Source organism: Tamandua tetradactyla, chromosome 4 (assembly GCF_023851605.1).
Source record: "Tamandua tetradactyla isolate mTamTet1 chromosome 4, mTamTet1.pri, whole genome shotgun sequence".
Classification (NCBI taxonomy): domain Eukaryota; kingdom Metazoa; phylum Chordata; class Mammalia; order Pilosa; family Myrmecophagidae; genus Tamandua; species Tamandua tetradactyla.
Window position 1 is genome coordinate 104,427,991 of NC_135330.1, and position 12,034 is coordinate 104,440,024.

Here is a 12,034-nt window from a genome sequence, read left to right on the forward strand (position 1 = left end):
GATTGTTGACAAAAGTCTTTTAGACCCTCAGGTGCTAACCCCTGAAAGCAGGTATATCCACGCTCTTTAAATTACTTTGAAAGGCGTTCTTGAATAGCAAAAGAATGCATGATATGGATTGTAAACTGGTAGGTGGCTGGTGGCAAAGCCACTCCGACCTGCGCTGAGAAGCCGACAATGAATTCACCGTTAGAATTCCCCGGAGACTGTAAGAAAACGCCCAGGTGTTGGGAACAGACCCGGCCTGGCTTCCACTGCGCCTGCAGGCGCGGCTCCCAGCCTGGGCTCGGGAACCTCGGGGCAATCCCGGCGGCTTCCCTGGAGCTCAAGTCCAGCGCATACGCGTTGTCATATCACCAGCGGGAACACACGGGCACACGCGCTCAATACATGCACAGGAGCGTGCAACCACAAATACACACCACACCGACTCACACACATCACACCACACACAGGCGTGCGCGGCCTCATACACTCGCCCACACATGCACCGCACACAGGCGCGCGAATATGCGAGCTCACACCTCCTCGTACACACGCACCCCTCGCGCACACGCACATCCCCTCGCGTTCACGCACATTCCCTCGTGCACACGCACACCCTCTCGCGCACCCGCGTAGCCCCGGCCGCGGGGCGGCGACCGGCGGCACCGGCACTACAGCCCGAGCCCCGCCCGGCGCGGCCAGAAGAGGGCGCGGCGCCCGGGGGCGCGGCGGCGCGGGAGCTGTTGCTCGGAGCCTGCGCCGCGCGAGTCCCGGCTAAGCCCGCCCGAGGCACCGAGCCCGGGGTCAGGCGGGCGCCCGCGCCGCGCACCATGGAGCCCCAGGCGGGCGGCGGCGGCGGCGGCGAGGAGGACGACTGCGTGGACTCGGGAGCCGAGACTGGAGGGTGAGCCGCGCGGGGCAGGGCCGCGGGCGGTGGGGGGCAGGGGGGAGGTTCCCTTTCCAGCGGCGTAGTGGCCGCTTCCGGTTCGGGGCTCCCTCCCACTGGCGCGGGGCCTTGGCCCCCAGGAGCCCCGGAGGAACGGAGGGGCTGGGTGATCCCCGCTCGCTCCCGGCGCGGGAGGCAGAGCCGCGTGGTCCGTGGATGTCCCTGGCGGGGAGGGAGTTAGAGGGACTTGGGGTTCAGTGCCCCCCACGCGCCTCCTCCCGGGCTCTCGAGCCCCTCAGTTGTTGAGTGAGTTGAGGCGGCGTGCCCGACTGATGTCGTGTCCCTTTGGCGTCATCCTTCCCGAGACCCGAGTGCGCTTGCACTTGTCTCGAGCCCCGCGGGGACTTTGCCCCCAGGTTGCTGCTTTGGGAAGAGGAGAAAAGGCTAGGGCAGGAGTCCCGGCGCTCCGAAGGCTTCCAGAAGTTGTCTCAGATGGCTACATTTTTCAGCTTACGACTTTATGGTGGGACTTGATTCTGTGCTCGTCGAGATCATCCCCTTCTTGACTCCCCTCGCCTGTAAGCGCACCTGGCCCAGCGGAACCGCTTGCCTTTGGGGCAGGCGGGATGGAGAGATGCTGTGACCCAGCTCTAGCTGTTTAAAGGCATTTCCTATTCTCTTCAGCCGACTCAAACAATTAGCTCCAACCTCTTCCCAACAGCACTGTTTTCCTGAGTGGGACAAAAGACCGAATGTGTTTTAAGAGAGGAATGTCGTCGTCAAGGCTTCCACCCAGTCCCTATCTCCAAAGATTTTCCTGTGCAGAGTCAGCAGCGCACTCAGGACGCGGGTACTGACCCAGGAGGAAAGGGTGTCTCTTCCTATCTGGAGTGACCCTGGGGGCAGGGCTGAGCAGTCCAGACTAAGCAAAGCCCGAGATCCTGGAAGGTCTGGGGAAGTTTCTGGCTAATCTTAGGGTTAAGCAGCTGTAAGAGCAGGAAGAGCCCGGGCCCAGAGTGGACCCAGTGTTCTGCCCTGAGGAAAGACTCCAGCCCAGCCCCTCCTGCTTACCTCCTTATAGCAGTCTCACCACCATCCCTAGCCCTAAAGCCATGGGCTTTCCCTGTTATCCAAACTTGGGTTCCTTCCTCATTCACTGCAGAACGTAATTACAATCTGTGGAGTAACCTGATTCCCCATGCTGAACTCCCTGCTTTTTCCCACACTTTGTAGGGTAGCATTTATGAACTTTAATTGCCGATCGTTGGCTTTTAATTTTTAATTCCTGCCTCTAGTTTAGCTGGACCATTGATAGAAGAAACAAAGCAAAATAGCCAGCTCATTTTCAGCTGGGTTAAACAAAGCACTGACTAGTCCATTCATTTTCAATTTGCAGAGCTCTCCTGAAATAGGCATTTTTTTTCCCCAAGGGCTCTTTCTAGGAGAAGCGGAGTGGAAACCCTGTCCCACCCCGGGTGACATCACCCCGGGATCCTCCCCACCAGCCTGCTGGGCTCCTGAGAGAGGCACTGATTGTGCTGACACCAGAACATCTGCTCTCTGCCTCTGTCACTAAAGTGTTGCTACAGGACAAAATGGTTTAAAGAAATATGGCCTCATTAGCATCCTTAAGCTAAAGATAAAGGAAAGATGGCATGCACTGAAATAAAAGCATTTTCAGTGTATACTTATCAGATAGTCTTGTATTTGCCATATGTGCATATATCCCTTTTGAGCTTTAATTTAGTTATCAAAGAGCTATGCATGGTTTCCCTCCTTTTCCGGAGCTTGCCCCTTTACCCCATCCAGCTTTTGTAAAGCTATTTGTCCAGATTGTGTGTAAAGCATGTAAAGAAACACTCCATACACGTGGAGTGCTAGTACTCATTGTTTTTAAAATGCGAATCTGATCATGCCTCTCTCCCCTCTACATGTTTAACCTAAAATGTATTTACATTCAACAAGGTGTAAAGAGCTTAGCGTGGGCATCAAGCCCCAGCGTTATGGGGTCCATGCCACTCGGTCTGGCCTTTTTTCTGGGCAGCTCCTTCCTTGTATCGGGTGGGTTTTTCAGTTCCCTGCCTCTGCCGCTTTGTCAGCTGTGCTGTTCTCCTCCTTGTATGCCTGTCCACCAAATGAAACTTTACTCCCCTTGCAGGACTCAGCTCAAGTGACACATCCTCTAAGGCAAGGAGCCTTCATTTGGGATCCATGAATTGCTTCAAGAGGCGTGCAGAACTATGTGCCTAGTGGGGTTTTTTTTTTGGGGGGGGGGGGGTGAAAACCCATTTTTCATCTGCTTGTCAAAATAGCCCGTGATCCCTTCTGAAAAGTCTAATAAGAATGTGTGGTCTGGTTCTTTCTACAAACTGGCCACCTCGTCTTGTGTGCTCTGCTGCAGCTGGTACCTGCTCTGCCATCCCCCCACCCCCACCCCCCTGTAACTCTCACTGCAGGAGCAGCCCTGTGAGTTCCTGAAGGCCAGACTCTTTTCCTGGTTGCCCTTGTACCCCTATAGCCTGGCACAGTATCTCCCCCGTAGCTGCTCCCCACATGCCTTTGTTGAATGAAGGGTGAGGATCACCGGAAGCATTGTTGCTTTTTGTTTTTTCAAACTGAATCTCCCATTTTCCAAATCCACCTGAAAGCAAGCTTTGTGCTTCTGTGTACTTTTTGTTCAAAAAGATTGGCAAATAAAGCTGCTGGCAGTGGCAAACTATCTTAAGAACCAGAATTTCTAAACAGAGGGACAGGCAGTCATGCTGTGAACCCAAAGCAAGGAAATAGAATAAGCCAAATGCTTGATGACAGGCATTTCATTAGCGATATCTCCCAGACTTGGCTCCTAAGGCTCTCTCAAATAGCACCACATCTCATAGCTTGTTTGGGTGGTTAGGTCTCACATTAGTGGCCCTCCACTCCCACGTTATCTGTTTACAAGCTTCTCAGAACAGGCTCAGACCATACCCTTGATCTTTGTGAAGTCCAACTAAATACTTCACTGACTTTAAACAGTTCATGGAGCTAGAGTTTTCTAATAGGTAGTTGGGAAAGAATAGGTGGAATGAATTTACAAATGGGACAGGTCTACAGAGAGGCAAAAGAGGAGACCTTGTGTGGAAGACAAGATGAGATATTAGGCAGTTAGTTGTTTGTGTCCAAGGCTGAACTAGTCACCTCTAAGCTAACGTGGCATCTAACTCAGTGCACTGAAAGTTAACAGTTATCTGTGATGCAGCAAGCTGATGTATAGACACATCAAGATCAGTTGTACAAAAGGCCAAGATCAATTTGTATCGTGATTTTCCTGGAAAAAGAGAATTTAGGAAGGCATTCTTTATACATATAGAAAGTGGCAAGTAGGCCAATGATGATGGTAAACTAGCTTTAAGAAACAGAATCCCTTTATATATAAAATCCCTGTATGTTTCATCGTAATTAGAAAACAGTAAAGGGACCACATCTAATTTTCTGTTTATCATTGGCACAAATGCTAAATAAGGGTCATATTTGGAAATGTGTCTGCTATATGTATCAAGTCTGTGAAAATGTATATAATCCTTTTATTATTCTGCTCATCTGTGTTAAGCGCCTATAAATTCTTCATCCTAAAATCGTTTGTTGATTCGGCTTTTCACATCTCATTCTGGCAGGGTTGAGCATCCTATGCAAAGCCAGCTGGGGTAAATTGTTATGAGGTACTTCTCCAGAGAACGCTAATCAAATACCTGCTAGTCTCTGATAGAGTTTTACGTTTCAGAATTATGTTAAGCTTCACAGTTTGCTTTTTGGGCAATAGTTCCAGTAAATAATCCTTTGGGGTAATTTGGAAAATATTTTACAAGCTATAACAATACTCGTACCTTGACGCACTCTGTAATCCCACTTGGAATAATTTTTCTCAGGCAAAGAAAATAAATACGAAGCTGAATTCTCCGATGTCTCATTGCAGCATGCTTTGTAAAACTTGAACAATCAGAAACGATCCTATAGCCAACAAAAGGGAAATAATTGCCTACATTCTAGTACATCAACTCATTTAAAATTATAATTACAGAAACTGTGTTGAAACCATGTGATGATGGTGGTAAAGGGAAAGAGCAGTTCAAAATGGTACCTCCGTCTCTGTGACAGCTGTGCCCAAATTGCCCAAGCCGATGCATTCAGACTAGAAAGCAGTAGGAGAGTTTGTGCTCCAGTTGTAAGATTTAGGTACATTTTCTTTCTTTGTCTGATTTGTTTTCTGGTGGTGGACATGGATGGAAGTTGGGTGGTGGCTGTGGCTGCAGAGCTGGGCCGAGCACCATCCTTCTTGGAGAATGAGGTTGTGTTTGATGCTAGAGACCTCAAGCTTCATCCAGCAGGCAACTGAGGCTCAGATGTGGGCTCTGCCTGGGTGGCTGCCCTGTGGGGGAGGCGTGGGCAGGGGACTGACCCCTTGGCTGGCCTGAGCTGGGCAGTGCCTTTAGTCACAAGAGACATGGTGGGGACGTCCGTGGTACCAGCACCTGTTCTAAAGTACAAGCATTCCGTGGCAATGCTTGAAATGTGTTTCAAATGTAAATTTTCCTCTACATACATATCCATCTGTATGCAGTTCTTTAAAATGGGTGGACACGTGAATCCCATCTGCTGCAGGAATGTTTGGAAAACCCGAGCTGAAAATACGGACATGCGTTTAATAATAAAACACATAGTAATATTGTGCATTCATATTGCAGATTGTGTTTGAGTAGTCTTGATGTTTCTGTGACACCTGACCATGTTAAAATGGCAGATTATAATGGAATTGTCTTGCCAGTAATGCATTTATTGACTTTCATCCCCAAGTCCTGTCCTCAGGTGTATTTGTGTCCTGACTAGTTCCAGAAAGCAGTAAATGCAGCAGAGCTGAGGTTGCAGACAAAGCCTGGGTTCCACAATAGCTGTTGGGTTCCTAATCTTGTTCTCCTTTCTCATCTCCCTTCCCAAAGAAGCCGCAAAGGTCCCTGCAGTCCTTCCAGCTTCTCACTACTCCTGGCAACCCACCCTGCACGCTTGGTCCAGGCCCTTGCGTGTCTCTCCTTATAGATCGTAGTGCTTTAGGATCCCAGTCGGCAAGAGAAAAACTTGGATTGGATGGATGTGAGTGCGTTGTGCAATATATAAAGGGCTGTGCAAATGTTAGTTGTGGTTATTCTTGCCAGTTTTAAAATTCAGTGATTCCACCACTGCTAAAGTATTCCATCTGAAAGGAGAAAACTACATGCTGGTTCTCTCCCGTTTTGTTCCACCACCAAGAAGAGAGTGCATCATTTTGCATGAGAGATGTAGGTCATTTTAACTAGGAAGAGGCATGCTTTTTAGGGTTTTTAAAAAAGGTTGGCGTGTATTTTTTAAATGTGGTGAGAGGAAGACTTTTGCGCAATGTAGTGAGCATGGGATGATTGGAAAAGGCAACATGAGACCAAATAAATGAAAGGAGTGTCTCTCTATAAAATTGAACATAATTCATGAGTTTATTTGCATAACAATGTCTCCTAACTACCACCCTGGCAGAAGAAATCCCTATGTGCCTCAGAGATTAATTTCCTACTGAGAATGACTTTAGAGGGAGAAAACCAGTATCTCTACAGCAAAGACATGTCCATAGAGGAAAGTCTTCGCTGTGCAAGGAGGCCGGACACTTAAGCTGAGCTTATGCAGGGCAGGCCCTTGACCCAATCCCCATTCTCACGGAGGCAGAATGCCAGCAGATGATTTTGAATACTGAAATGCGAAGTTTCACCCTGGCCCCAACCCTGCTTTTCCCTTCCCTCTCCTGGCTCCCATCCTGTTATACCCAAATACCCAGCTGGGTATCTTCTGCAATGGAAATGAGATCCGTCCAAACATCAGGAGCCTTCATGTGTCCTGATGGTCAGCTGCTACCCACGTGGGAGCCTCCACACCTGAGCTCCACCAGCCCGTCCCCCACCCCCCTCAATATAGAAACACTTCCTGGCAGTGTGCTGTGAGCATTTGAAGACTGTCCATTTTCAGTGGGTCAGCCTTTTAGGGAATTATGAACCCCTTTGAAAATCAGTTGAAAACTTAGCCCCTCCCTCTATAAAAAACCAAATATTCCTTCAAAAAATCACCAGCAGAGAAAGGAAGAAATATTCAGCGTTCCCATTTGGAGAATTTCTGATATTCTCACAAGCAGTAGGGACAGCCAAATCAATAGGCCAAGCCCTCGATCTTGGGGTTCGCCCCTATGAAGCTTATTCCTGCAAAGGAGAGGCTAAGACTACTTAAAATTAGGCCTAAGAGTCACCCCAGAGAACCTCTTTTGTTGCTCAGATGTGGCCTATCTCTCTAAGTCAGCTCAGCAGGTGAACTCATTGCCCTGCCCCTTATGTGGGACATGACTCCCAGGGGTGTAAATCTCCCTGGCAGCGTGGGACAGGACTCCTGGAATTCGTTGGGACCCAGCATCATGAGAATGAGAAAGCTTTCTTGACCAAAAGGGGAAGAGAGAAGGAATGAGACAAACTTTCAGTGGCTGAGAGATTTCAAACAGAGTCAAAAGGTTATCCTAGAGGTTATTCTTATGCATTATATAGATATCCCCTTTTAGTTTAAGGTGTATTAGAGTGGCTGGAGGGAAATACCTGAAACTGTAGAGCTGTGTTCCAGTAGCCATGTTTCTTGGAGATGATTGTATAATGATATGGCTTTTACAGTGTGACTGTGTGATAGTGAAAACCTTGTGTCTGATGTTCCTTATATCCAGGGTATGGTCAGATGAGTAAAAACATGTGGATTAAAAAATAAATAAATAACAGGAGTGATAAGGGGTAAAATGAATTGGGTAGATGGAAATACTGGTGGCCAATGAGAGGGAGGGTAAGGAGTATGGATGTATGAGGTTTCTTTTTTTTTTCTCTCTTCCTAGAGTGATGCAAATGCTCTAAAAATGATCATGGTGATGAATACACAACTATGTAATGATATTATGAGCCATTGATTGTACACCATGTATGGACTGTATATGTGTGAAGATTTGTCAATAAAAATATTTTAATGTCAAAAAAAAAATCACCTGCAATTTTGGATGGTTCAGAACGTCCAGAATCTCATCTGGGGGGTTTCACGTAGTCCATACGAAGAGCTGATTTTTAAAGTGTCTTTAAAGTTTTGCTTTTAAATGCAGATGTAACAAACCTCAGCTCTACAGTTTTCAATGTGTGACACTTCTTTACCAGTTAAATGCTACTTCCCACCGATTGTTTAAAATTCTGGGTAGAATAAATCAGAGGGATGAAGAAAAATAGTGCATAATCCGACTAATACTGAGGTTTTGTGTTCCAGGTCCGACTACAGCCACATGTCATCCACCAGCAGTAAGTATCTCTCAGATGCCCTACAGCCGTTTACTTAGTGTGTGCTCGGATTGGAAACGCGTCACCAAAGTTGTCCTTGCCAAAGAGCAGAGCATGTCCTAACTCTGCAAGTGGAGGCCCTTTCTTTAGGAATCTGGCAGCACCTTGATTTCAGTACTAGAAATGCTACCGTTTACCCAGCCTTCATCAGCATGGATCCCTCTAGAATGCTTGTCCCAAAGATCCAAGGTCATGCATTCATTCAACAAACATTTGTCAAATACCTGCTACCTGCAGGCATTCTGCTAACGTAGCGCCCAGAGCATGTTCTGTGGTCTGCGGGGTGGCCCCTAATTCATGTGTTATTTCTGCATCTGAAGGCAACTATCGTTCCCTTCCCCAAATGGAGGGAGAGCTTCCATCTGCAAGAGAGTCCAGCATCATACGTTACCAGCAGTACTGAAGTAGGTTATAATTAGGGAAGTTAGCCAGCATCTCTTTGATAGAATATAGACATGTTTATCAATTCATCTTTTTTTATTTGTAATCCTTGGCTTATAGGTGATCATTTAATATATTGAAAAACAGATTAGGAATATGTTTTTAAAGGCATTGAATATAAAATTGTGCTTACTTGTAGTAGATGATACGCAAGTCTATTCATAGGAAATTATGCTCCATATGTAGGAAGAATTTACAGTAATTTAGGTCACTGAGTAATTGACCAAATTCCTTCAGTTTGATTGAGCACTTCTTTTATAATAACCAAAGATAATTGTCAAATAAAAGTCCTGATTTTTTTAATCAGTAAATATGAAATTGTTTTGCCCTATCTCACTATCCCGTTAATCTCGCCATTCTAAATAGTTCCCAAATGGAGAGACATTTAATTGGATTATTCTAGTTATTGATGTTGTGGCTTAGTTTTCCACTGCAATAAGAGACTGTGCAGAAAGCCATATATCTGGAATTGCAATTCAGTGTCAAATTATATTTAGTTATTAGTGTAACTGCCGTCAGCAATTTCTGATCATTTCAGCCGACTAGAGACTGAACATTGCCCCTTAGTTATTAAGGACCATTAGTTAATAATGAGAATGATGCCGCTGTGATTTGTACTCATTCCCTAGAGCTTTGTCATTCCTAAAATCACAGAGAGCTCTCTTGGACTCTCTCTCTCCAGGCAGCCAACCTCATCCCACTCAGTTTTGCCCAGAGGCTACATTTCCTTAAGAATGTGTTTTATGAAATACTTGCCCAAAGCCTTTGCTCAATTTGTAGCTCTCAGATCAGTCCTTTGGGTCACAACAAAGCAACTCTCTAGTAGGTGAAACCAGTAATTTGGTTTGGGATGTGTTTCCTTTCCATTGTTTTAATTGCAGTTTCTTTTAGTGCACCTGGGATCCATGTCCTGTTATTACTCTTCCTTTTTGCTTTGTATTGCCTGACTCTCGAGTGACCTCTTGGTGAGTGAGTAGATGTAGACATGTCAGTTAGGAAAGGTATTTGGCTACAGATAACATGGGAAGACGATGCTTTAAACAAGTAAGGCTTTGTTTTCCTCTAACATTTAAAAAAATTGTCCAGAGGCGGCAGTGCAAAATGCCACGCCATTCTCAGCTTTTGGCTTCCATCCTTACTGTTGCCTCAGAATTACAACATGGCTGCCTCCACTACTGCCATCTCATCTTTGTTCCAAGCAGGAAGAAGGAAAAGGAAGGACGAAAAGGTACCTGCCAGCTAAATCATCCCCCCTTTTAAAGATATTTTCCCAGAGCCTCTAACTGGTAATTTATCTCATCCCTATTGGCCAGGTTTTGTTCACATGTTTATCCCTGTCTCAAAGAGAGTCTGGGAAATGTCAGGTTTTCATCGGATATCGCCACCATCAATGCAATCAGGGTTGTAGTGATAAGGATGCAGGGAGAATGGACACAGGTGAGCACCTGGTTGACTCTGCCCCCAGGACATTGCCTCACCTGCCTTTCCTCCCAGCCAGAAGCATAAATCCCATATGGCAGAAGATAACAAAGTGGAGCCTTTCTAGAAAAAAAAATGTTTAAGTCTAGAATCTTATATCTTTAAGCCTTTAAAACTGACAGTGCTGCTAATAAGAAAAAAGTTGTATTCTAAGTAGATAGTAAAACTAACATTTTCCCACCAACTAAATAATCCCACCCAGATGCCTGGGTAGAGAGAAGGCTAATACATTTATATTGTATCCTGAATGACCCAGTTATAGGTGCCCCGCCCTGCCACAGTGTCCTCGGCCTGGACAGCCTCTGTGTGCCCAGCAGGGTCTGGAGGGCTGGAGAACAGCAGCATCTTCGCAGGTCCCACGTGTCGGACCTGGGAGTGGCCCGGCATCTTGTTGTCACTCTGCCGACATGGCTCAGTGCCTCTCGGCTGCATGGCTGGGTGGGATCTGAGTGCCGATGCTAACCATTCACTGTTAGAAAATGGACTTGTCTCTGTCTGAGAGTGGTTCTTATTTGGCATTCATGTAGCCCTCCTCTACCCGCTTGTTCCTGTGTTCCTAGGCGCGGAAATGCTTCCTCGAGGTTAGAGGTGACGTCTGCCCGCAGTTGGCATTTGTCAGCTCTGGGAATGAATGCCATGAGAGCTTCCTCCAGTGAAGTGGAGTGAATACAAACTCCATTTAGCTGTGGTCTTTCTCCTCGGAGTTTGGGGGGCTGCTTCTTCAGCACCTCCTCATGGTGATGGGAGAAAAGGAGCCCATCAGCAAGGGAAAGGGAAGGTACAGTGGTGTAGGAGTCAGTGCTCTTGTTCATCCTGGTTCCACCCTGAATTGGCCAGGTGCTCTTGAGGGCCTCAGTTTCCTCCTCTGTAGAATGGGCATGAGGAGAGAGGCAGCAGCTTCTCCCTTCAAAGAAATGAACAAGGCATGGGGGAAGGAAGGGCGTTAAGATTTGGGGGGCATCTTGCTTTCCCTGGACCTCACGGGTCATAGAATCACACTTCCGCCAGCCAGCCGTGTCCCCTGACTGCTGTCCGGCTGTGCAGGAGAGTGGTCAAGGCGGCGTCTTTAAGAGAAGATTTTGTTTTGTTTGGGTGAATTTTTTTCCAGTTGCAGTGGCTCCATTTGCCAGGCTTTTCCATTATGTTTTCTGAAAAGCTATACTGCTAGCCGTCAGAAGCTCTCAAAAGTCACACTACTTCCTAAGGAAGATGAACTGAATTTATACGCTCAGAAATTTAGATTGTTTTCTAAGAAATCAGGTTAGAAGATCATCAAGGCACCAGGTACAGTTTGCATTCTTAAGTGATTTAAGTTTTAAAAGGAGGGGAAATTTATAAACTATATAAATGAAAAACAGTAATTATGCCACTGGGGGTGGGGGCAATCAGTTGTGCCATGTAATGCTAATGAAAATCTTATCATGCATGAGTAGATAATTCCATGCAAATAAAAATAATCATCGTACTTGGAGAATTACTCTTAGAAGAGGCTGGGAGCTCAAAAATATTATTTTTAGGGCAGCGCAGCCTTTCTCAAGGGTCTTAGCCCATGAGTAATACCAGTCGGAATAATCCTTGTAATTAGCTAGCTCTCTCTGAGACGTCCCCAGGAGCCTCCTCTAATTGCCCTCCTAATTTCTGCCCTAAAACTCTCCCTTCTCAGCACACTAGTAGAATCCTCGACTCTTTGCCTTGCACCTTACAAACCACCAGTGATGGCAGGTGTGCCTTACATTTTTGTGCACCTTTGAATTTTTCAAAATACAAACAGCAAAAGATTCGTGAAAGGGATGCAGCGGGCACCCTTCAGTCCCTGGGGACGTCTGCTGGGGAATTCTCT

At 46.6% G+C, this 12,034-nt stretch overlaps 1 protein-coding gene across 1 annotated transcript in view; it reads left to right on the forward strand.

Annotated features, from left to right (window-relative positions):
* Positions 1 to 815: 815 nt before the first annotated feature.
* The window catches only part of FAM124A (family with sequence similarity 124 member A), a 64,355-nt gene continuing 53,136 nt past the window's right edge, over positions 816 to 12,034 (forward strand). Inside the window, exons 1-2 of the mRNA XM_077158115.1 lie at positions 816 to 889; positions 8,204 to 8,235. Coding sequence (XP_077014230.1) covers positions 816 to 889; positions 8,204 to 8,235 — 106 coding nt within the window. The remainder of the gene's footprint in view (positions 890 to 8,203; positions 8,236 to 12,034) is intronic.